At 40.7% G+C, this 27,174-nt stretch overlaps 1 protein-coding gene across 11 annotated transcripts in view; it reads right to left on the bottom strand.

Annotated features, from left to right (window-relative positions):
* SPATS2L (spermatogenesis associated serine rich 2 like) overlaps positions 1–27,174 on the bottom strand; it is a 161,821-nt gene that overhangs the window by 54,090 nt on the left and 80,557 nt on the right. For 8 of the 11 annotated variants that reach the window (XM_036098507.2, XM_036098505.2, XM_036098504.2 and 5 more), the window contains 3 exons: positions 26,866–26,926; positions 4,283–4,391; positions 1,081–1,130 (listed from right to left, as the gene is read on the bottom strand). In XM_036098507.2, coding sequence (XP_035954400.1) covers positions 1,081–1,130; positions 4,283–4,391; positions 26,866–26,904 — 198 coding nt within the window. In that variant the 5' untranslated portion in view covers positions 26,905–26,926. Of the gene's footprint in view, positions 1–1,080; positions 1,131–4,282; positions 4,392–7,733; positions 8,040–8,242; positions 8,558–26,865; positions 26,927–27,174 lie in introns of those variants that run through there. The other 3 variants (XM_036098510.2, XM_036098511.2, XM_078071161.1) reach the window with 3 other exon arrangements.

Below are 27,174 nucleotides of genomic sequence, written 5' to 3'. Positions count from 1 at the left end.
TGTCAAAGAGGGTGACTCACAATGGTAAAAAAAAAAAAAATCTGGTAATTCTTCCTATTCCCATGAAATTCGGGTGCGAAAGAAAGAGGAAGGGTAATTTCAGTCATCTCAGGATTTTATGAAAGTGATGCTGCTTTCTGCTTGCTTAAAACCTGTTTGGCAGGCCTGTGATCTTCCTTCGGTGGGGAAGGGGGGACTGGCCTATCATATTGTGGGATGCCCTGAACACAAGGCCCGGCTGGGAAATAATGGGGATGGGTGGAGCAGTTACTTTGAAAGGAGAATCAGACTTTTTGTGACAGTCATCAAACAGGTTGCAGGCGGCGAACAAAGCTGGTGCCCCTTGTTGGAGCTAGTGCGCTCTACAGATGCTCACAGGATCAGGCAGGCACGGGCTGGACACAGAAGGCGCAGGTTCACACGCACACCTCACGTGCGCCCAGAAGCCCAACTCCTTGTGACTGGCCAAGAAAGCAAAATGATTCGAATCGGGCAGAGTCAAATCTCCTTCTCTCTGTTCTCAAAGAGCGGTTTGCCAGGATTATCAAGAAGGAAAAACAGGTCCCTGACTATGACTTTAAGGTATTTTCTTTTCTTCTTCCTTTGTTAAAGATCGAATGTAGAACTCGGCAAAAAAAAAAAAAAAAAAAAAAAATGTATCTCAGGGCAGCCTTGGACAGATTCTTTCAGTTGGAAGAACATGCGAAAATATATTTAGAGCTTTTCAAGTATCTCTAAAACACTCCCTAATTTTTTCCTTTGTGCTACGGAATATGTTCAGGCAAGTTAATGTCTTGAATCCTTTGAATTCACCGGCTGGGCTCCCCTTAATGCTTGAAAAAAGAAAAACTCGGGGACTTCTAAGGCACACCTGGTGGTTCAAAACAGTCGAACAGAAAACAAGGGCATTAGTAGTAAGGCTGGCTGGTAATTGAAGAGAGCCTTGAATTTGCAAGCCCTCCGTGTATACGTATCAACATATATGGAAGAGGCATAAAATTGGCAACCTTGTTTAAAGGGTAACAATCATGAAGGTTTTGATTGGAGATGTTATTAATTTACAATCGATATTCATCTTACCTTCTTTTTCCCCGTCATATTCCATTCTTTTAGAACTTGGACTGCACTGCCTAGATAAAGACAAAGAATCTTCAACACGTATTCATGTAATAAAACACCACACAGAATTCATCGCTGCCTTTCCATCCTGGCAGCGATTTTTTTTTTTTTGGCTTTTTCATTTGTTTTGATACATCCTACCTTAATAAAAATGCCAGTTTCATTTTTTATTTCCAGATTTTCATTTAATTCACTGCATGATCTTGGTTTTATCAAAGTATTAAAGCCCCACTACATGAAGCTTACCTTTTTATCACTATGTTGTCTTACAGAAAATGAAATATATCTTGAGAATGTTCTGTTAGCTGTGCTGGCATAGGTGGAATTAAAATTGTTCTGTTTGATATATGAATCAAAATACCTGTAATCTTCCAGACCAAACATGGGATTTTGAATATTATTAACCAAGTGAATCAAAGCTTTCTGTGTGCCCATTCCTGCTCTTTCCCTGCCTTCCACTCACTATATTCACAGCTTGCAACGTGATAAGGACGACAGATTATCTGATGTTGGTTTTGCTGTCACCTCACAAAGGGATGGGATGGGCTCTTCGGAAGGAAGGCTTCCACTAGGAAACAAAAAAAAGTTTGTCGACTGACAAGTTGATCCCAGGTTTTCTCAATGCTGTTCACATACGTATGTGGCCATGCACAGGCTCAGAGAGGAAAAGCCTAATCTGATTAAGCTGTAAAATATTTTAAAAGACATGTTTACCGCTGATCAGCTACGGTAACTGTCTCCATGTGGTCTAACAAAGTTCTCCGTTCATTCCAACTGGGCGGGTCATCATTTCAACAGTAAGTTATTGGTAATGAGTACATGGGTTGTTTTCATACAAATAAGTACTTTTAAAAGAGTAGCTCTTAAATGTATTCTTTTAACAATTTTAAGCCTTCTCGTACAATCTCATTATACTAATAGTTCTCTACAATGAGTGTGTTGGCTAAACGAAGATAAACTTCAGGCTGGTCTTTATAACAAATTTCAAATTAGTAGGGTCCCAATTATTGAGTCCACTGTCACTGTTAGATAAGGAGAAGGCCATATTGCTTTGACTAATGTTTAGACAGGCTAATTATTCCTATCTATTCAAAGTTTCCAATTCAATGCCCCTCTTAGGCTTTCTGAGTTACATGTACTTGAAATAATAAGACTGCACTTAAAAGTAAGTTATAATTCAGACTTTTTATTAACTGAGCTGGTCTCTCTCTCATTTGCCCAGAGAATTAATGTTTCACTGTATTTTCCTTTTGAAGAACTTTAAGAAGTCACTTTTATTAGGCTCCTTGGTTAGTCAATCCAGGCTAATAATCATTAGGGTAGTTCTTACTTACAGCCAAACTTCAGTTTTCCAAATAAAATTAAATTTTAAGAAAGTGTCAAGTACTGTTCTTTTTAATCAGAGAAAGGAGGTGAGTTGCTTACTGCTTTAAGTGCGATATTCAATTATTCCTCTAATTTTCATATTTTGACATAAATTCTGTTTGCAATTTGGACAATGAGCTTTTAGAGAGTAATTCTGAAGGAGAAATATTCATGTTCACAGCGAATTTTGAAACTGTTATTACTAAATTTTAATTATACTGAAACTGCTCGGAGCTTTTGAAGCCACTCAGAAATAGTGCTTTTAATATGCCTCATAAGTGATTCCTAACAAATATTTTTGAATCTCAGTGGTTTTTAAACAAGTTTTCCAATTGGTCCCCAACCAAAGTGATACGTTTCTCAGCAATCAGTGAGTTATTCTAACGAGATCTCAACACTGACAAGGTGACAATTTCAAGGACAAGCAAGGTACGTTACTTAAATACAGATGGATTTGATGACAGTCTTTCAGTTCCTGGGCATCTGTGCATTTCATCAGGGTCACTTTGAAATAAAAACTTTCATGATGGGGAATGTGGGGGCTTCAATCCAAGTGAGGGTGGGGAGGAATGGGGATAACTTTTTTCCTTTCCTAAAGCTTTTTTCCATGCAAGTGATGTTGGCAAGTGAATCTTGAGAGTTTATCTGAGCCAGGATGTGCAGATTTCCAAAAATTTTTTCTTGAGACAAACTGCACCAAATGCTGCAAATCAGATTAATAGCAGATTCTCTACTATTGTTTCTCACGACTCAAAATTCTGTATCTGCTAGTACATGAGGCAGAAAAAAACAGGAAAGTTACTCATTATGGGTCTGCCTTCAGGTCTATTTTGAATGGCAATCATTTTTAAATTCAATTAGAACCCTAAACCTTGATTGTAGATATCAGAATGTGAGAGTATTGCCTGGTTTCAGGACCTTGCCTGAAATGCAATTATACTTGCAGAACCTTGGGAAAATTATTCTATTCCTAGGAAAATAAGTAAATCAAACCATCCCTAACAAATCAAGTATGAACAGGATATAACTGAGAAATGGGCTGACAGGTCTCCCCGACCTTATTTATCAGATTATGTTTAGCTGGTCCATATTTATGACAGAGAAACTAATACCAGGGAGGAAGACATATGGTAACTAAGGACAAGAGATCTTTGTTCATAAATGGAACTTGTTCAAATAGGAGAGGAGAGAAGAATTTCCCCATAATTTACAGAAAATATAAGTTTATAAGATAAACATATTCCTGACACTTTAGATTCTATAACATCACTGGCAATGGGTTGTCTGAAGAAAATTCTTCTTTTAGACAGCAAAAAGGTTCTAGAGGTAGATAAGATGAATTGATATTCTGATTAATTAGGCAATCTCAAAATAAAAAACTAAGGATATTAAAGAATAAACCAATCCTCTCAGACTGTGTAAGCATCGAGTTCAAGGATGGCAGTCAATGAGGCCACGTAGAACTATGCGGGCTGAAGAGTTGAGGAGGCCTTCCAAATCAGGAAGCACATTACCCTCCATGAATAAGGACACCATCAAGTAAAGGGGTGGACAATGGAATTAGTATCATTATAACAGGTATCTTTTGGAAACTAGCTACAATCTTTTTTTTTTTTAATGAGGGAAAAAGAAATCCCAAATTCTGCACTTATTGAGTATATAGATGTGTTTTTAAAGTGTAGCATATTTTTATGAGGATTAAATTAGGAACTAATTGATACTCAATGCATTCGAGGAAAAAAATACAGAAGATATAGAATCGTTAGTTCTAACAGGTTTGGGGGTCCTGTAGACTTACCATCCACAAAGGCTTGCACTGCTTTATCGACATTAAAATCAAACTGTTGTAGCACCAGGACGATTTCATTATTGCTTTTGTTGGGAACAACTGATCGAACTGCATAGATCTATGAAGAAAAAGAAAAGAAAAAGAAAGGTAAACACTTTAACTATTCTTCATCCGTGAAACTCTCACTGGATAGAACTATAACTCTTAGAAAGGCCTTGAAAAGCCAACTAATCTCTCTTCTTGCCCTTAAGCAGACTCAGGCATTTCAGAGCAGTAAAAATTCATCCTAGCAATCACCTCGATACCCTTTTTATTTATGTGCACATTTCACAAAGAGCTCCTTGTGGGGAGTGTAGTAGTGAGTGTGAAAAGCCAACTCTGGTCTTGCGATCTGCTCCCCCCCAGCCCACCCCCCCAGACTACAGATGCAGACAAGATGTGTTTGCAGTGAAGACACAGATCGCTTTCTGTCTCAGGCTCTCTTGTCCACGGGCTCAGGGCTGTCTGTGCAAAACTCACAGAAACAGCCTCATGCCTCAGCCTCTCTCATCTGCACAGTGGAAGCAGTCATCAAGGCTCACACAAGTGTGTTGTAAAACTCCAGTAATGTTTACAGGGAAGTAAAAATGTGGGGCATTGTACTTTTGAAATGGCAATCTTAGCACATTTCTGAAAACCAAACATTTAAAACAGTGTAAAAGTAAATACATTAATGAGGGTTAAGGATTTCAATAGGTTAAGGTGATAATAAAATTTTAATGACCTGTATGTATTTCTTAAACGAATTTAGCACATATTCTTTACTAATAGAATTAGCTGACCTCTATCCCACAGAACTTGGAATTACTACAGGATGCTCTACTTATTTGAGCAAAACTTAGCTCACCCAGCTTTCTATTGTGAGGATTCCTGTAGTTGATACAGGATAGATTCTAGAGTCTGCATGGTGCAACGGTAAGTGGTATCCAAAATGGTGATCACAAAAGTGCTGCACAATCCTTACATGTTTTCATCAATGGTTCAATTATGGCTAATTGAGTTTTAGAGTTACATACAGTTTACTGTAATCAAATTCATGGACTACGGATTATATGGGTATGATATGTGTAACGTGACTCTATTGACCAGAACATTTAGTTAAGCAGTATAGCCTGTTTTCTAATTATGTCAGAAAATAGGCAGCCTATTTCATATAGATCTGTATACAAGATCTATTTAGATAATTATGAGCAAACAGCACAAGCTATGAGTACCTAACTTATAGAGGTTTGACACTATTGATCAGAAAGCTGCTTTTGAAATTTGACATTCATAAATGCTAAACATGTGGGTTTTACCAAGGACTCTAATACACTATATGTATTTGTATGTATGTGACTCAAGATTCCTTTAATTTTTTTTCTATTCTCACCTTTTATGGTTCTTAGCTTTTTAGCTTACACATTAAAAAAACTAACTTCTTCAGATACAAGTTCTTTCTCACTTTTTCTCCTTTCCCTCTTTAAAAATCCAATCAGTGAATATTTTTTTGCATGCCTACTGTGTGACAAGGCACCAAACTTACTGGAACTTATAGACTAAAGAGGAATGTACACATTGATCAAATGATCACATAAATACATACATACTTATACATTGTGATGAATGCCATACAATTGTATAACAGGGAGACTTGACATTACATACGTATGCTAACATCTGGAAGACAAGTGAGAAGAGATGGGTAGGAGGTAAGGGGAAAAGCATTTTAGGTAGAGGGAACAACATGACTGGGGAGTGAGGCCCAGATGAGGAAGGAGTAGCTGGAGGGGAGGATGGAGGGAGGCAGCGGCTGAGGCTTTTATAATACAAGATGAGGCCAGTCGTGGGCAGGGCCTACGTCATGCAGGGCCTACAAGGCCATGCAAAGGATTTAGGTCTTGTGGGCATCCCTTGACCATCCTTTCTTTTGTTAAGTTGTCCCTTCTTACTCATTCATCGGGTTAGAAAAATAGCTTTCTCACTCTATCCATCTCTATTATTGTGTAAGTTAAGGTATACAGTGCATTGATTTGATAATTTATAGACTGAGAAATGATTAGCACCACAGCATTAGCTAATACCGCTATTCCATCACATAATTACCATTTCATTTTTGTGGTGAGGACATTTATGATCTACTCTGAACAACTTTCAAGCATGTTATACAGCATTATTAGCTATAATCACCATGTTACTGTACATTAGATCCGCACAACTTATTCTCATATAACTGGAAGTTTGTACTCTTTGACCAATATCTCCCCATTTCTCTCTCTCTTTTTTAAAGAGAAGCCGAGAGAAAAACAAGAACAAAAACACCTTCATCCAGCCCAGGAAAGTCATTAACAGTGTGTGTCCAACAACAGATACAATTGGCCTAGTAGTTACTAGTCCACTGGAGTTATGTATAAACATTACATGTTACCCTTCTAATGTAGTTCTTTTATTTATTTTTTATTTTTTAAAAAGACTTATTTATTTGGCAGAGGGACAGAGAGTCTTAAGCAGGCTCCACAATGAGTGTGGGGCCTGACATGAGTGGGGCTCAGTCTCAGGACCCTGAGATCATGACCTGAGCTGAAGCCAAGAGTCTGATGCTTAACCGACTGAGCCACCCAGGCACCCCTGTAGTTCTTTTAAATAAAATTCTAGCATTTCAAGGTTGGTTAGTATTATATAAAATTTCTTAATAATTATCATTATTATTACTATATCAGCGATACCCTTCTATATAATGCAATGATTAGTTATTAATTACATTAACTGCATTATAATTACATTAGACCAAAGTTTTCAATCTACCTGCACAATTGTGTGATCAGTGAAGACCCAGAATTATGGAATAAACATAAAATAACTGTTGTCCCTGCCTCCAGTCTCTCCTCTGCAAAACATATTTTATTATGTTAAGGTAAAATATAATATACAAACCACAGCTTATGTAGACACTGCCTTTGTAGACATTTATACAACTCCTGCCTATTCCTCTTTAAAAGGAAAAAAAAAATACAATCACGGTCAGATATAGAAAACATCTATCCTTGTCATTTTATATATCCTAGCTCTAAACATATCCTAAGAAAATTGCCAATAACTGAGTTCTGATATCAAATCTAACTATGAATATTGCATACAATTCTCAGAGGAAGATACTTAAGACAGGAACGTCCCGTTTTAAAGAAATGAGAAAAAAGAAAAGAAAAAAGAATTTCTGCCTACCCCTAGATATTCCACAGTGATGCTGAATTCTAGTGAATTTCTGGGCCAAGCTCTGTATTCGCTTTAATCACAGGGCTTGGCTAATGTGAAGAGAGTAGTATTGTTTTCCCACCTTCCTATTTATAAATTCACTACATCTGTTTTCCAATGAAAACGTCTTTGAGAAAGATGGAGAAATCCTGTGTGCCCGTGTGTGCCCATAAAAATACAGGAACCTCACCGTGTCAATCTTCGCGATGCAGGAGAGTTAGAAGGGGTCCACGCATTTAAATCTAAAAAAGACCTCATTTATGAAGTAGCTTTAAAAATAAGGAGTGGATGACACAGGCGGGGTGATAGCGAGGTTGTCCTGAAAGGCCGCCTCGTCTGCGTTTGGAACTGAAGCTCCTGGAGGCGCGGATCAATCAATGCGTGACTAATGGTGGTTTGCATACCGGGATCTCATAAAATTCACGCCCGCAGTGAGTGTTTTGCAGAGACTGTTTCTGGCGCGGCCGCAGACAGGCAGCCCTGCTTCACCGCCACAGCCCAAGCTGGTGAGCCTGCGGCCGCAGCTTCCCCCCGCCCGCCCCGAAGCCCCCTGTTGGAAGCCGCACCGACTGCGTCCCCCCGGGGCTCTGCCGCCGCCGGCAGCGCGGTCCGGGAGGGGCGGGCCAGGCGGCGGCGCAGGCTGTCCGGTGACGAGCGGGACCCCGAGCTCGGCCGCGGTTCGTTTAGCAACTGCTTTACCTTTCTCGAATCACTGTTCCCTTGTTGTGCTTCTACTAATTTAAATCTGCTTTGGCAAATTCAATTTGCAATTGAGAAATCTGCCTTTTGCACCTGGAAAGTCGTTTTGATTTCACCTTCAGCGTTTCAATCTCGTGCCTTCCGCTCTCTGGGGCTTTCTATCTGGCTCGGCAGGCTCGGCCCCGTTCTGCCTCAGGCCCGCCCTGCTGGCGGTCCGCCGGCTGCAGGCGGCGGGGCCGGGTGGCTTTCACAGACGCTGTTTGGTTTCAGTTTCCCACATTAACCTGCCTCCCCGAGACTTGAGTTGTCTGGTTTAAGAGCTGTTAGCGGATTTCCTCGTTCACAGTGTGCATTTTGTGAGCCTGTCTGTGATGACTCCTTACAAATTCTTCTTGGCTTACTGATGAGTCACTTAGACTATGTCTGAGTTTCAAAAATGGTGCTCTGACCAAGCTTTCCAATCCACCTACACAGCTGTGTGATCAGTAAAGACCCAGTATTCTCCAATAAACATAAAATAACTGCTCCCTCGGCTTCCAGCGTCTCCCCTGCAAATTCATTGCTAGGCTACTGCCAGACTGCACTTCCTAAAGTATAATCACCGCCATTTCACTCCCTTTCTTAAGAAGAAAGCTACAGCTCTACAACCTCGCCTTCAACCTGCCCTTCCAAACGACCCCGCCCCCCGCCCGCTCTGCCCAGTATTAGCTCCCCACCCCCGCCTCTGTGAGCTTTGCCCTTGACATGGGAGGTATCTGCTTGTCCAAATCGTAGAGTCCAGCTGAAATGCCACGGGTTCCATGAGGTCCTTCTCTACTAGCCCTGCCAGAAGTCATCCCGCCTCCTTTCAATTCCCACAGCCTTTATCAGTAGGTGTCTCTTCACACATGGCACCTTCTACTCTATCCTAAGTGTGTATGTGCTGTGGTTACTAGATGGTAAGCGACATGAGGGCAAGAGTTCTCCTCTCAGACCTTCCTGCGTAATCAGCATGCCCACCCCGCCTGACTAATAACGTGTACGGAGTAGGTACTTAACTATTTGTTGAGTGAGAGAATGCCAACATGTAGCTACATCCAGCGGCTGTTTTGAGTCGAAGGAAGATCCTGCCAGCAGGTTCGGGCCCTCCCATCACTCTGCATTTACCGTCCACAACAACAGGGGGGCCGGGGGGTGGGTCAGCTGACTGTGGTATGACCTCAACATTCTATGGGTAGGGAGAATATGCATCTGTCCTCTAAATTTCAGTAACAGAGATGAGAAGGATATTTAGGAGACCCGGTAGTTTTACTTTCTTTTAGGTACTCAGAGTATTTTGTGAAATTTTAAAAATATGAAATAGCATAGTAACTACCTATATCATTCCAAAGGCCAGCCCAGCAGACAGATATTGGTCGAGTCCCCACTAAGGCACAGGCCCTGAGGACACAGAAGGGAACCGGATACAGTTCCTGCCCCAAGAGGGACAGTGTAGCAGTGGGGCCAGAACCCTTGTACCTGAAAGGTACGGTAAGCCTGTGCTGTCTTTATGAACAAGGTGCGTGGTACTACAGAGAAAGGAGAAGTAACGTTTGCCCAAGGAGGGGAGAATACAGAGGAGACAGCCAAATGTCTCAGAAGGAGCTTTGGAATTAAACAGACCTGTGGTCTAGTCTTGGTCCTGCTACATGCTTGCTCTAGGACCTAGGAGGAACTGTTTAAATTGTTAAAACTTGGTTTTGTAGCTGTAAAATGAGGAAACTACCTGCTAGAGTCTCAGTAAAAATGAACAGAGATGATGCATGTCAAGTGTTTGATACAGAATTTGGCATATATTAGCAGCTCAATAAATTTTAAAAAGTGTTGGCGCATTTACATTGGGCCACGAAGAAGAAGGGTCCCTCCGGCATGTCTTTGAAGTGGCTAGGGTGATGGCCAAAACTTACTTGGATACCTCTCTTCTTAAGAAACGTCCTGCACAGCCTCACTGAATGGTCAGTGGACCCAGGGCTCTTCTCAATCTGTCCCTCTCCCGCAAGCTGATGTACCATAAGGAAGCCCATCTCTACGGTAACTAACGACATGTGCTTTCTCCACCCCCACCCCTTGCTCCTTTCATTATTTATTCACTAAATGCCTTCTAAGATCAGGCACTGTACTAGTGGCTGGATACAGTAGCAACAAAACAGATACGGTCACAACAAACCTATAGAGGAAAAGACATGTGAATGTGTAAATTTGAAATGTATATAATTGCAACTCATGCTAAGTGAGTGATATGAAGGAAGCAATCAGGATGTAGTGACAATGATCACAGGGGTCAGGAAGTGGCCTGGCAGAAAAGACAAAGTGGGCTAATCAGATTGTCAGCCTGGGGCGTCTGGACTATTTGACACACTGCGAGAGAACAGAGTGGAGGTGAAGAGGGGCTGTTTCTGGAGCTGCCTCACTTCCTGCCTTCCCTGCTTCTTTAACGTTTCTTGAAGTCTCATGAGACCCTACCAGACCTTTCTAATAACCTCTCTTGTATTTGCACTAGTTTGAGAGGGTTTCACTATAATAAGGAGCAAGTGCTTAGATGCTACACTAGCAGCTAGGGCTGAAAATAAAAATAATAAAGCCAAATAATTGATTCAATTGGCAAAGGGGAGAAATGGACGATTTTATAGATAAATCCAGTTAGAATGTGAAGGACAGAGCGGAGAAGGCCCATGAGCCTTGTTCACATACCTCTTCCCGCACTCAAGTTGGCATAATTACTCATGTGACTCTTTGTCCCATTGGAATATGAGCTCCTGAGTGAGAGAGACCATAGTTTTATATTTATGGGGGCCTAGAACAATGGGTGGCATTCAGTAGATGATTCACAAATGTTTGCTGAATTGGTGAATGAACAACTGAATGAACTGAAGGAAGTAGGGAGTCTAGTAAGACGGCCCCTGAAATATTCCAGTTTTATTTATCCGTTTTTTCCCCAGTGCATTTCTGAAATTCAGCGTAAAGTATTGCAGTATTAAAAAGTATTCAAGCCCAAAATGGATGGAGTCCCTCCTAGGTACCAGGCACTGTATATGGCTGGTCCTAGCCTTGAGGAGCTTGCAATCTTGCAGCTTAATCTTATCCCCTACAATAAGGACAGCAATCCAACAGCCAGCAACCTCCTTTTCACATCAGTGGGAACCAGAGTTATTTATGGGTTTGCCATTCCTGCAACTTCGAAAGGAATTTTATAATCAGCTTTGGTCACATTTCTCAAATGCTGAGCCGTTCAGAGATGCCTTAAAAACAGCTCATCGGTGTACATTTTGCTTCACTTGCTGGACCCCTAATACTATCTACACACTAATGAAGGCACTTCTCTTATGAATCTTCCTGAGGAGGAAGATACTCTTTGTAGACCAGTACCTCTGCATCACGGATAATTCTATAATTTAATTGCCTTTTCTAACATCTACTTTCTGCCAGCAAAAAAATATGCACGGCGTGTTGTCAGGTTCTACTTGGCTGACTTTTTGGGAATTAACACCAGGGGTACAAATCAAAATTAACTTTTTTTTTGGCAGGAAACCAGGATTAGAAGGAATAATGAAGATTTGAAAGTGGAAAAAAATGCAATTTTCATAGACTCATGAGACGTTTAAAGTAGAGGAGATCTTAGAGATAGGCTAGTTGTGGCTTCTCAAACTTTAAAGTACATTCAAAGCACCTAGGAATCTGATCAGAATGCAGAATCTGATTCAGATGCTTGGGGCAGAGCCCCAAATTCTGCATTTCTAATAAGCTCCTGGGTGATGTAGATGCTGCTTGTCCAAGGATGTGGTAGGCATATTAGTGGCCCCCCAAGACATACATGTCTCAGTCCCCTGGAATCTGTGAATATGTTAGGTTACATGACAAATTAAGGTTGCACAGGATTAAGGTTGTTAGTCAGATGACTTTGAAATGGGGAAATTATCCTGGATTATCTCAGTGGTCCCAATACAGGGTCCTTGTAAGTGGAAGGAGGAGGAAGACAGTCAATGTCAGAGTGATGCAATGTGAAAAAGACCTGACAGGCCATTGCTAGGTCTGAAGATGAAAGGGGCCACGACCAAAGAGTGCAGGCAGCTTCTAGAAGCTGGAAAAAGCAAGAGAACAAATTTTGCACCTAGAGCCTCCAGAGAGGAACACAGGCCTTGCTGACATCTTGATTTTAGCCCAATGATAACCATTTGGACTTCTGATTTCCAGAAATGTAAGATAATCAATTCATGTTATTTAAAGCTACTAAATTTGTGGTGATTTGCTACAGCAAAGGGAAACTAATACAACGGAGCACAATTTGAGGAGCAAAGGTCTACCCCTTTCTTCTTCCTAATATGGGGATGTCTTTCCCTTGCTTGCCAACTAATGTCTTTAAAAAAAATAATGCACCTTCCAGGGGCATCTGGGTGGCTCAGCTGATTAAACGTCTGCTCAGGTCATGATCTCGGGGCCTGAGATCGAGCCCCAGCCCCGTGTTGGGCTCCCTGCTCAGCGGGGAGAGTCTGCTTCTCCTTCTCCCTCTGCCCCCACCTCCCACCCCACGTGCTCTCTCTCTCTCTCAAATAGATAAAATCTTTAAAAAAAAAAACATATTCCAAAGAGCAGCATTCCCCACCATACACACATATTTTGAGGGAATTCTAACTATTCATTCAAGCCAGATTTTGTGAGGTAAAGTGACATGAATCTGACACAATCTTTGCCCCAGGAACTGGCAAAACAGAGGGGAAATAAGGCAAAGTCATAAATAACAACTAAACAAGAGTCATTCTGACAACAAAAACCTCTCTGATTCACATGTTCTCTATGCTTCCTTTCACTACCCCTCTAGGTTCCCTTTGCCTTTCACCTGGACTCTGGAAAAGGCCTTCTGATGGAATTTTGTGGCTCAGTTTTTACCTCTCTCCAAACCATCTTAAAATAATCACTGCACAATTAATCTCCCCAAAATGGTTGAGCACGTTTATCTGATTGAGGGCAGGAGCCGGCAATGAGAAAGAATTTGAGCAGAGGAAAGACAGGAGATGAATTATGAAACAAAGTCCCAGAGGAAATGAAAGAAAATGGTATCAAAATCCATGTGGAAAAGCAAGCTTTGGAAAGGAGTGGAGTTTCTTCTCTCTCATTCTTGGAATTCTGAGAAAGGAAGACATAATGCAAATTTGAGATTGTGAAGAGAAAAATGTAAGGAAACTATTTCCTGAGTGAGAGTTTTAGTGCTTGCTTCGGGCCTTAAAAAGTGGGAACAGGCTTAGAGCTGCCTTATGGGGAGGTGAGAGAAGTGGCCTTTATAAATGGAAGAATGAAGAGCAGGAGTGAGGGTCCACGAACGCTGGACAGCACAGATTTGTCATGATTTTCCCTAGCACTTCTCTGGAAGCCAGGAGCAGAGAAAAGGAACGATTCAAGGTTACAAACTCTAAGGAACACAGTGGTACATCTTAGGGCTCAGGAGATGGGGACTGAGAATCATAAATGTAGCTGATCGAGGCATCTGTGGTCTAAGAAGGGGGATGATGGACTGAGAGTAGGGAGAGACTGAGGGCTGAGGGATCCTGTCAAGAACACAGAGCAGATGTCAAAGAGAGGGAGAGGCTGAGAGAGGCCGATGATAAGAAGGATGTGGCCAGAGAAGGGATGTTAGATGCTGCCAGTCCTTGGTCCTAGTCTTTTAAAGTGTAAATATAATCATTTTCCTCAAGACCAGCCCTTCACTTTTCTCAAGGAACCAAACTGTTCCCCAGAATGCCATCTTTTATGGAGTAAATGTATGCTCTTCAGCATTTTTTTTTTATCAGCAGTGCTTCCCAAGCTTTTACCTGGTCAAGCTCAAGTGTATCTGAAATGTGGTTCTAAATGAAGCACACTGTACCAGGAATGGCTGGATCAGGGCAGAGGACTGTAGGACCTGCACCTGTCCTCGTTGGGCTCCATTTACCCATTAAAGGAATCTAAGATGGCGTTAGCACTTCTAGGAGTCACATCAACTACTGGCTGAAATGGGAGCTTACTTTGCTACTAACACACCCTGGATCGTTTCAGCAACAAGCATCCCCTGTCCTATACTTGTGTAGCAACTAGAGTGCAGGGGTAGGATTTTGCATTCGTCTTTGTTAAATTTCAATCCGTAGATTCTGACCCATCCCTCAAGCCGGCTGTTATCCCCTGGAACCTTGCTTTTGCCCACCCCCCAAAAAAACAGGGAATGCATTAGCCATCCCTTCTAACTTTGTATCATTTTAAAAATTAGTTGGTATCTTCTATATCTTATCCAAATTGATTTGAAGTTTGGATGAGCCAGAGCTAAGTACAGAGACCAGAGAATTACTATGAGAACTTCCTTCAGAGCTGATGTTTACCGCTTAACCCATGTTCATTTGTTTATTCATTCAGTCAGTCACCACGTACAGACTATGCTGAAAGCTGGACTGCACGCGGTGGCAGGCACACCCCCTGACCGGCTTTGGAGTTTATAGTGTAGGAAGGCAGATGTTCGATGAATGTTACAGAAGGGAAAGTAAAGACGCTTTGGGTACCACTAACAAGGGAACCTATCCTAATCTAGAATCAGGGAAGCCCCATCCGAGAAGTGAGGATGAAGGGTGATTAAGGCCAGGAGAGGGCATGGGGGGATGAAATGGAGTGTTCCAAGAAGAGCACACAACATCTAGTAATGGACAGGACAGAGTGACTAGAAGCACGTTCAAAGCCATGATGCTCCAGGACTGTGGGAGGATTAAATGTTAAAAGGAAGGGGATTTCAGATGAAGCTGGATCGAAAAGGCGTGGGGCAAAGTTGTGCAGGGCTCTGCAAGCCATCCTGTCATTTTGAGCCTTATTCTAAGGGCAAGCCATTGAATGGTTTTACTCAGAAGAGGAGAGTGACAGTTGCATATTTAAGAAGGTCACCGTTGTTTCTATATAGATGAGCAGCAGGAGGTCAAGTGAATGGCAGGATTCTAATGCAGTGTCCAGGGGAAAGAAAATAGACTAAGATGGGGCAGAGTAGAGGCTGACTCACAAATCAGTTGGGAGAAGTGACTGATTGGTGTTTAACTAGATGCAAGGAATGAGGAAGGCGAAAAACTATGGATGAGCCAGGTTTCTGGCTTGACCATTTATGTGATAGGGGTGTCATTTGAGAGACAAGAAGCCCTGGTAGAGGGGCAGCACTCTACCTGAGGGGTTTGTGAGGTCTCCACATATCCAGATACCTGAAAGCAGCTCAGTCTCTGAAACCGCAGCTCCAAGGAGGACCCAAGCCAGGAAAACAGATTTGGTCACCATTGGCATCAAATAGCAGTTCTCAGCCCTGGCTGCAAACTGGAATCACCCGATGAATTTTAAACATATTCCTACACATAGGTCCCATCCTCAACAATTCAATATGGGCCTGGTCGTTGATTACTTTTTGTTTTCTTAGTGAATCTAATGTCCATCCAGAAACTGAGAACCATGGATGAGAAACAGAAGGGAAGTCCCAGATAGGTAAGGGACAGTGTGTAAGAAAAAGAGAGTGGCATAGGACAGACCTCTTTTTAGGTATGACTGCTCACCTACCAACGAATTTACTTGAGTGCACTATCTAGCCATCCACATCTCTCCATTATTTATGCAACATCATAACTTCAAAAGTATCAGTTCTAGTTTAGGACACTTTTTGCTAACTTTAGAGAGGGTATTCCAGATATCTACTGCTTCATAGAGAGTCACCCCAGAACTTTGTGGTTTAAAACAACAATCAATCTGTAATTTTTCAACATTTCTGTGGGTCGGGAATTTGGGAGTTCAGCTGTGTAGGTCTGGCTTGGGGTCTCTGGTGCAGACAGATGGAGGAGGTGGTAGAGCCAGGCAGACGGACGCAGGTGCGGGTGGGGTCTGGCTGGGCATCTCTCTCTCTCTCTCTCTCCTTATGTAGACTCAAGCGTTCTCCATGTGGCCTCTCCTTATGGGCTAGTCTGGGCTTCCTCACAACTTGGTGGGCTTAGAACAGTTAGATTGTTTATACAGCAGCCCAGAGGACCAGGACGAGTGTCCCAACTAGTAAGAAAGAGGCTTAATCACCTAGCTTTAAAAGTCACATAGTGTTACCTCCTTTTTACTGCCCTGGTCAACCAGTTCCAAAAACCTACCTAATTTTAAGGGGAGGGGCACAGACCCCACCTCTCAATGGAAGAAATGTTGTTAAAGCCATTGGAGAATACGACCTACCTCAAAGGGTTAAAAACAACAACCACCACCCAGATTTCTTTCCATCATTTCTATAGGTCTACACTTTGTCAAGTCGCTGAACATTTGAGGGGAAAAAAAGAAAATTAATCGAATGGTTGTTGTAATAGTAAATGAAAATTGATAGCTTAAAGCTATATAACTTCTTTAATTCCTAGAAATAACCTGATGACTTGTAGAGCAAGAGATATTCAAATGGATTTTCTCCTATCTAAAGAAATAGTAAAATTAATAGTAAAATCAGGTAAAAAAAGATAACCAAAGTGTCTTAAAGCTTTTAATTTTAGTCCATGATAAAATTTTTGTATTAGAATTCTGACCTTTAATCTGATACTTGGAGGTTTAAAAAAATATCAAATGGCTGCTATTAGCAGCAGTGGCCCTCTAATCCATATTGAGACAAGCAATGAGCTTTATACACATTTCATTTCACCCATTTAGCTAGCATGGATTCAGCATATACCTGCATGTTTACTATAATTGTGCTTGATTCCTCCTATTTTCTCAGAACTACAGTTAGATTTGCACATAATTTAGAGCAGGGTGAGCCCCTGAGTCCACCGGAAGTGTTTTCAGCTGGCCTGTCGCACCCACACAGTATTAGGACTTAGGTAAATATTCTGTCTAGCTACTTTCCCTGATGAATTCCACATTTGGACTTAGTAGTGAGCACAAAAAAAGAGGCAATGTTATTTTTACAAGGGATTTTGTTTTTGAGATTTTAATCAGAATAGAAAAGTAAGATGCTTTTAATTGATCTTCTGCTTCTAACTTAGAATATTCAGTAAAAATCTTTTCTCCTTTTCTTTGGAATTTAAGGTCTCCACTTTGGGGGGAAAAGATAATTACTGACATCCACTCTCACTCTGGGGATTTTTCTCCCCCTGCTCATTCATAGAACTTTTCAGATAAAGAGTACCAGGAAGATATAAGTCACGATTACCATTTAATCAATACCAGAATAAAGAAGTTAATTACCTGTTAGTCAATACCAGAATAAAGGAGTTAAGTTAATCTCTAAATTATATCAACTGTGGCTATTTTTTCACTGTGGTGTGAAGTAAGGAGACTTTCTAAACGCCATGGAAACCAGGAACACTCACTTTGGGGGAAGTGTATTTGTTTTCACCTACACACTATGTTTTAATTCTAACAGGCTTGACCAATTCAAAAGAGGCATGCTGGTTTAAACATCAGTAGAAATTATCATTGACTGATTGTGACTTGTTTTCCTGATGATTTTATCAGTTTGTTAGTTTGCTTTTCCTGTAAAGGCAGCAAAAGAGAGTTAAAACTCGTTTGCACATTCAGTCTTAGTTGAATAGCTAAAATTATAATTTCAGCCAATAAAAAAGCCCAACACCAACAAATGCCCATTGATGGATAAATGGATAAAGAAATGCAGTATGTACATACAATGGAATACTCTTCAGCCTTAAAAAAAAGAGAAGGAAATCCTGTCCTATGTGACCACACTGATGAACTCTGAGGACATTCTGCTAAGTGAAATAAGCCAGACACAGGAAGAATGCGGCATGATTCCACTCATATGAGGTCTCTAAACAAACAGTCAAACTCATACAGAAGCAGAGAGTAAGAACAGGGCTTGCCAGAGTCTGGGGGAAAGAGAATGGGAAGTTGCTTTTCAGTGGGTAGAAGGTTTCGGTTTTGCAAGATGATTAAGTTCTAGGGATGTGCTGTGCGACACTGTGCCTATGGTTAATAATGCATTGTACACTTAAAGAGGGTAGATCTCATGCCAAATGTTCTTACCACAATAAAAGAAAAAATGTTAGCTTTAGGTTATGCAATTGATCCCCATCATCATTTCAATACTTTTTTTACGATAGTTATCTTCAAGGATTGAGGAGCAGAGCTCTGAAGGGTCCGCACACAGGATGACATCAGAAATGCCCTACCAGTGAACCATAAATGGACTTTAGAGCTGGTTTAATCAAATTTCTTGATGTTACAAGAAACTGAGTACAGAGAGGTTATGTCCTACACTTGAACTGAGGCAGCTCATTTCTATCAGAGCTAAGACTGCCTCCAGGCTCTCCGACCCGTGACGCAGTCCATTTTGTCGGTCTTGTAAGACACCTCTAAGGTGGAAAAGACCATGAATTTATCCAACATTAGAGTTGGAAAGGATTGGGAATTCCTCGGCATGAATTCCCTCATTTGGCAGATAAAGAAACTGAAGTCCAGAGAGGTATCTACCAAAGGATACACGGTTTTTCAGCAGAATTAACATGTTTTGTTTCCTTACATGTGATTAGAAATAGAGTATATTTTTAATAGAAAATAGGACCCCCAAATTATTATTTGCTGGAGAAGTTAATACTCCCTATCCTAGTGGCAGTATGGCTCAGCTGGCTAAGGGAGGGGAAATCCTGGAGTTTGCATGTTAATTTACTAACTAACAGTAGTTCTCAAACTTTTTATTAATTCTCTTCAATGAATATATAAATCTCATGCTTTTCTCTTAAGTGAGTGAATTTCAAAATAGGTATTTCAGTTTTCTTTTTTATTATAAAATGTTGTTATACTCTAGAATATCGTGACGCTATGGAAATTTCTCGCTGCGGGAAGGCGAACAGAACCCAAGCCACACTCCCCACAGGATGCTCCCAGCCAGTGACTGTGTGGCAGGCAGTAGTGGAAGTTCATTTCTAAGGGATGCGGGGCTTACCCAGTGGGCAGGTTTGGCCCCAGGACTCCCCATCATCGGAAACGTCCTTAAAACTGCACTCCAAGCTCAGACTCTTCTTACCGGGCTTTTCCTTTCCTTTCTTCTCCCTCTCTTTCAAAGACGCCAGACCTGCATGGAAGTGTATAGACTCTCCCTGCTTGCTCAGGCTTCCTCTCCCTTCTCTTTTATAAGTACTCCCTCACTGCCCCGAGCCCCAAGAAATCTCTTGCTCATCTAATCCCATGCTGGCATCTGCTTCTTGGAGGACTCAAATGAACACAAATAAGCTTTTTCTAATTACTCCTGTCTTTCCCTACTGACTTTCCAATGCTTGCCCCAAACCAGGGGGGCATGGCCACTCCCTCCTCCCTTCTTCCTAATAGCTGAGAACCACCATTACAGAATCTTGGCTCAGTTATTTAGCTAAATATTGATTAACAAATATTTCAGGGACCTAAAGTTTATGATATTACTATTACAGGAGCCCTTGAATACACAACTAATTTAAAAGTCCATTTGTGTTTATAAGGAGCAAGTAATCAAGTTGTAGAGGAAGGACTTACAGAGAAAGAGTGGCTTCAATAATAACATAAGCAGCATACTTTTAAGTGCTGAATCTATCTAATCTAATCTAATCTAACATATCTGGACAGATTTTTAGTGCTCAAGGTAAGAAGAGAAGAAACCACTGTAGCCTTGTCATTTTTTTAAAATCTGTATCAACTGGATCATTTAATACGAAGGATCATTGTGAGAAACAGCTAGAATATTGGTGAAGTGCCCATAAATTCCAAGGGATTGCCAATAGAGGTAACTTTTCCCTTGCTGCCAAAGGGTTTTCGTTTTTGGTGTGCTCCTGTACACTTTAGCATTAACCATCTATGTTACATACATCTCTCAGCCATAGTGCAAGAGGGGCTCCTTTTCCAGCAAAAGGCTGGAAGGAGGGGGGACAAGAGAAGCAGAACAGAAACACTGTGAATTCCAATCATGTAGCTCGGAAAAAGCAATGTGATGCTAATCCTGAAATAGTAAATTTCTTCTTATCCCCTGAAACTGATGCTGACATTTCCATTTATTCATTCAGTTCCTTTAGACTCCCTGTCAAATCTCTTCTAGTTGCCAAGCAACAATAACAGCAGTTCTGTACATAAGCATTAGGCAATAACTATTGTCAATGTTTCTCCTTTCTTTGAAAGGGAAATTTAATGACCCTTTCCTATGAGAAAATGATGACAAGAACCTGTCCATGGTGAAACCTGAAAGCCGTTTGTGTTTTGCTATTTGAATCCAAGGACTGGGCTCAGTTGATTTGCACATCCCTACAAAATTATGAAATTAAGATTTGCCCCAAAGCTCGCATGATTTGGTCTTTAAAAACAACTATGTATCATACACCTGAAACTAATATAACACTGTATGTTAACTATACTGGAATTAAACAAACAAACAAACAAACACAATAGCATATCATTAAAACTGTCCCACATCCTATGAAATGAGTTCTCTGTTAAATGAAGTTAATATTTTAGAGATGCTCTGATCCTGCTAAAATTTCTTTAATCAGATGCTTGGATTTTTCCGACCATTCCCCACCTCACATAAAGACTTGAACTATATTTCACTACACTGTAAAACACAGATCAAGATAGTTACAGGAAAAAAAATAATAAAATGGGACATCTGCCCCCCTGGTGAGGACAGACTCTAGGACACACAGTTTATCTCGGTCATCTGTAGAAATGACCCCTCTCTGTCCTCACAGTGGACTAGAGGCTCTTCTCTCCTTTTCTATTCTTCCTTCTTCACTTTAATGACTATGATTATTGTTTACAACCCAATTTACCTCCATAACTTTAACAGCTTTAAAAGCTATTCACAATAAGTGGTACAGGTCAGCAAGGATATTCTAGACTAAGCTATTCCCCATTTCCATATCATTGTTTTCCAAGCCTCACTTATTTTTTGTGAGGCTCAGCAATAGCTATGAAATTTTTGTTTGAAAAAGTCAAGTCCAGTTTTATGGTCTTTTTCTCATTTGGGCTTTTTATTTATTTTATTTTTTTCTAATCTCGGTTCTATGTAAATTTGTATTTTGAGTTCCAAACAAAAATGTTAACTAGAGCTCCTTTTCCATTTTTTAAGTTATAAAATAAATAGATGAGCTCCCCTCAGATCTTTTAGAGTTTACATAATTAAGAGCTCATAAAGCTCAATTTATTATTGTATTTGCTGACTCTGTTAGGTGGTATTATTACCATGTCCAATCTACAGATTAGGAAACTGAGGCCCAGAAAAGTTAGGTGACTTGTTCCAGACTGTTAGTAACTGGGGGGCCGATAATCTCTGCCTCTGTCTCCGAACTCCATGACCTTACCTCACTGGAGATCACTTCCTAAGCATACAGGGTTTCCTCAGGTTGCTTAGGGATCACTCTTTGTTAGAATTAGTTATCAGTCCATACCTGGACAGTCAACACATATTATTTTGTAACCCCATTTTATAAGCAAGTATCCCCTCTGCTTTCGATAATAGAATTGTATTCTATTTAAACTGATTTATAATAATGCATGAAAATATCTGACTAAAAATTTTATTTTGTCTATGCCTGTTCTAATAATTTTTTTAGTTAAGAATTACATATAAAATTTCATAAATTAGCCTGACAATCTAGTGTTTTATGTGAGAAATAATATAATAGTCACTACTGAGACCCTATCCTTAATTCATCCATGAGTTTCTAGTACTGAACTTCTTTTTTTATTATCATTATTTTTAAAAGATTTTATTTATTTATTTGAGAGAGAGAGAAAAAGAGATCACACAAGCAGGGGGAGGGGCAGAGGGAGATGAAGAAGCAGACTCCCCACTGAGCAGTGAGTCCGATGTGGGGCTTGATCCCAGGACCCTGAGATCATGACCTGAGCCAAAGGCAGATGCTTAACCAACTGAGCCAGCCAGGTGCCCTTCTAGTATTGAACTTCTTAAAAAATATGTCATTTAGAAAGGAGTTGTAAAAAGTGAGTATGTCCAAAATAGAGGTCCCTGATTAGTGTAAAGATTTTGTTCTGGTATCTTTCCTTAACAAAGTGAGATGTGGAGATTTTTTTTCTTCCTTTTTTTTTTGGCACATCAGGATATGACTAGTTTTACTCACCAAAGGACCTCAGTTGTTATGGTGAAACCTTCCTGAGGTCACCTATATTTGATAATCATCTTATAAAGATGCTGCTTTTTTGCAGAACTACAAAGTAGTCAACCTATGTAACCCTACTTTCTGTTTTAAGAAGCAATTTAAAACTTGCTTTATTTAACAACAAAGAGTACTAAAATAAGATGACAATTCCATTAGCCTATATTTGTTTTCCAGAAGGCTCGAGATTTCGCAAAATATCGTGAATGGGAAATGTAGTCTCTAAAGAGCTTACCTATTCAAGTAGGCATGTTCATTCATTCATTATCCATTCATTTATCCAATTGTATTTGGGGGTCAACTATGTGTCAAAACCAAGAATATGAAGATAAGAGAGGCCCAATCCCTGCCCCCAAGGAGCACATAGTCTCACATGGGCAGATGACAACTAACAATCACAATCTGAATAATGGTTTTGGTGCAGAAAGCAGATGCTCAAAGGAGAACAGGAGGGCAAGAGAATTCAGGTGAGGCAGGAAGAAAAACAAGGGAGATATTCCTCTGAAAGAGCTCCTGAAAAGGAGGTGAATGAGGGCCAGGTTCCTGAGGAGGACACCCCCATATAGAGTAAACTGCCTTTGCAAAGGCCCACAGGCAGCAACATTCAAGGTCAGGATGGTGGCATCGAAGGGGGCCTGCGGGAAAGCGGCAATAAACACATGTAAAGAAAGACAGGGTCAGATCTCAGAGGACGTATTGAGACTGAATTTGGAGTCCAAGATACTTCCAATTTAAATCCTTACAGTTATAATCCACTAATATAAAGATATTTTAAAATGAAAAAGCCACAGAGAGTGTCAATTGTAAATTTCCATTGTCTTGGATATTAAACCTTAAGTTCTTAGTTTCTCCTTTGGACTAAAAGCTGCCCGAGGACAGAAATGATTTCCTCACCAAAGTACCTACTCCTTTTCAATTCATCCAACAGTGGATCCACTCGAGGTAACCGATGAGCTCATTTCATCACAAGGCTTTTGTTAAGTATTAATTTCCCACAGTGCTTGGCTAGGTATTTACAAGAATACTGCACAGATCTGTTCTCAGGTCTCTAAAAGCTTGTCATTGATAATTTAAGACATAACAGTTGTGATTATTCTTAATTTTCAGAACTAAAATGTCATTGCTCATGTGACAGATTGAGAAACAAACTAATCATAAAAAGGCCATAAAAGCTAATAACTAAAGGAAATAAATGTACTAAAATAAATCAATGTAAAATTATAAATGATCGGAATTTTCAGTTGTTTATTATGATTTATTTTATTGAGTTGAGAAATCTATTAACCTTTTGATATTGGAAGATGGAATTTACTAACTGAGTTAGAGGAGTTCTACTTTCATTGTCATGCAGATTGATAATATTTATAACTTAAACATCACCCTCTTTCAAAATAATGCCTGCGCTTTGATAAGTCACTGAAGTGCAATGGCAAAAACACCATCTACTGTTAATCTTCCTGTGCATATATGACAGTGATCATGACAAGTGGATGGATGTGGCGCCTAAGCCAATGCATGGAGCATTCACACTGAACCTCTGTGGTCTGGGAGCTGACGGATCAGCCTCCTTCCCCTTACTGGCTGGATGCCACCTCTGTTTTGAATAAGACACTCTGCTGAGCCTACCATATTGGTCTGTCCAACTAGCCATGCTTGGCAAAGAATCAATTACTATGACTCGGATTCTTTAAAGTGCTTTTCCTTCCCATAACCCAACTTTAGGAGCTGTCCAATCTATCCATCAACAGACACTTGGAAAGGGGCCAATCCTTGGTCAGCACTGTGGTGCTGGACCCAACTTCTCAAACCGGAAAACACAGTCTCACCTAAGAATGTGACTAGGAGTCAGAAAGAATGTGAAGCCCTGATGTAAAAGGGGCACATCTTTCTGCTTTTCTTTGCTCAATTCTCAATAAGTAAAAACAACTTTGTATTAAAATGATATATGGAATATATTACAGAATACAATGACTAAAAAATTTGCATCAATTTCTATGATAACACATAAGACTCCAAATAAACTGTATGTTGTGGAAAAAGGTTTTCGCCACGTTTTCAGAGACCTGGGGTCACAGGTTTGTTCTTCTGTGCCCTGGGGGTACTTTGGTGGAAAACTGGGATGTAGAAGTGCAGTGGAAAGAGGCCAGGCTTTAGAACCAGACACAGCTGAGTGTGAATCCCTACTCCTCCACGTTTCCTGAGAGTCTGACTTTGACCAAGTCACTGTACCTTAAGCCTCCGTGTCCTCAGAATGTTATTTAATATGAAGATCTATAAAATAGGTAGCAAGTAGTTGGCGGAGCCAGGGTGAGCTCTAAAAAAAGTATTGCACAGGGGCACCTGGGTGGCTCAGTCGGTTAAGCGTCTGCCTTCGGCTCAGGTCATGATCCCAGGGTCCTGGGATCAAGCCCCGCATCGGGCTCCCTGCTCAGCAGGAAACCTGCTTCTCCCTCTCCCACTCCCCCTGCTTGTGTTCCCTCTCTCGCTGTGTCTCTCTGTGTCAAATAATAAGTAAATAAAATCTTCTAAAAATTAAAAAAAATATATCACACAAGTCATGCTCCTGCTTAAAACCTTTCAGCAGCGACTTTTGTCCTTTGAGTAAGCCCTACATGGCTCCATCTCAGATTCTAAACCTTTTGGGGCACAGACCCTCTTTGGCAGTCTGGTGAAGGCTACGAGGTCTTTCTTAGAATGTTTTAAATAAAATACATATGATTATAAAGGCAACCACCATTCATATTGAAATAAAAAACTATGCCACAGTAATATCTGTGCTCCTCTATTAACATCAAATAACGTGATGTAGCTGCAGTTCCAGTAGCTATAGTAATTCTGAAGTAGTGATGAACAAACAACATTTCAGGAGATCTGTAACAAATGTAATTTGATTTGAAAGTATCTGTGACTTCTAGTTGTGAAAGTCACAGATACTCCTGCTGCAAATGTGGGTTTTTTTCCTCTGCCTGCATTCATGATTGAAGGAGATGCTAAATTTCATCTAGATGCGAGTGAAGATGAAAATGTATTTTTTTTCATGCCAGTTTGTGGAACCCTGGATTCCACCCACGGATCCTGGGGAGGCCCAGGAACACAGGCGAAGAGCCACTATTCTACAAACACTGGCTCCCGCCGTGCTCGCTGATCTCATGTCCCCTTACCATCCCTCTGCCCACCACACTCTGGCAACACTGACCACTCGATCTCCAAACACATTAAATTGCCCCGCCTCAGAGCTTTTGCTTTTCTATCTGGAATGCTCTGCCCTTGGCTCTTTGCATGGTGTTTCTTTCCTGTTGTCTTCATCTCAGCTCAAGCGTCACCTCCTCTGAGAGGGCTGCCCTGACCAACCCCACCTAAAGTACCCCCTCCCCTAGCCATCCTTATTGTACCACTATCTGAAATGATTGTGTGGATTTATATGGTCTCAATATGGACTCTCCTTTTCCCTGCCCTAGAAAGCAAGCTCCATGGGAGCAGGAACCTCATCTACATGTTCAGCGCCATAATCCCAGCATCTGGAACAGTGTTTGGCACAAAGGAGGAGTCCAATACATCTTTGCCAAATGAAAGAAAAGAAGTGGGGACTCCACAAATGTTACTGCTCCCATCCTTCACTCTGTGTTTTAGGTACTGTGAGGAAACAAAGACGTGAAAGACAAACTCCTACCCTCAAGTAGTTTACAATCTAGTGGAGGTGGGAGGTGGCCCTGTGGAAGGTGGAGAGGCCTTCCCACTCTGCTGTACGACTATGGACAGATCTCTCGTAGGGCCTCAGTCTCCACGGTGCCAGATGAATGGCTTGGACAAATTTTTCTCCATGGTCTCATATGGTCTATGGTTTATGATCATTAGGAGCTAACAGTGCAAGGTAGTATATATAAGAAGTGAGGGGATTTGAAACCCCAAGGGGAGGAAACTTCACAGAGGAGGACAAGACTTGGAAGGGCTTTGAAGTATAATCAGCCCCCAACAAATAATGAGAAGGGGGGATTTTCAGAGTAATGAACTGTCCCTGTTGAAAGAAATGTTACAGGTTAAACCACTAGGTAATGCTGTGGCCATCTCTCTGTGAGGCCATTTCTGGAGCTGTGACATAAGACCCTAGCCCTCAGATGTAACCCAGCATGGGGGTCAAGAGTATGAGCTATACCACGGCACTCCCTGGGTTCAAATCCCAGCTCTGGAGCTCAGTAGCTATGTGAACTTAGACTAATTACTTAACTTTTTGGTGTCTCAGTTCTCCCCCCTGTAAAATGAGAATAACAATACTATTAACTTCGTGGGGTTATGGTCAAGATTAAGTGAGAAAATGAATATAACATGCTTAACATACATTCAGCAAATGCTCCTTATGATTCTTTCTGTTGAGTGGTTTTCTAGTGTGTCAAACTTACTATGTATCCCCCAAAACCATTTTTCCCTTCTTCCATTGTAACTGAATTTTTACCAGCTAGAGACTATTCAGTTTGGAGTTTCTACAGCCAATATATAACTATATCGTACCTTTTCCTTGACATTCACATGCGTATTGAGTTCAGCCATCTTGCTTCTAGTGGAATAAGCCCTATAAAGAAGGAAAAAAAGGTTAAAGTTTTAAAATTGATTTTTCAATGTTTATTTTCATGCTTTCTCCCAACATAGTAAACAATTTCATTCAGCCATAATCATAAATACTATTTTAGAATGTAAAAATACTTTCAAGCTAAGCATTTGTCTTAGATATGTTCTAAAAGCATGTTATGGTAACTCCAGAAGACAATGTAAAATCTTTTATTCATACTGTATTGACATGAAAAATGACAAAGACAGATG

This window comes from Halichoerus grypus, chromosome 4, assembly GCF_964656455.1.
Source record: "Halichoerus grypus chromosome 4, mHalGry1.hap1.1, whole genome shotgun sequence".
Lineage (NCBI taxonomy): Eukaryota > Metazoa > Chordata > Mammalia > Carnivora > Phocidae > Halichoerus > Halichoerus grypus.
This window is presented reverse-complemented; position numbering and strand designations above follow the sequence as displayed.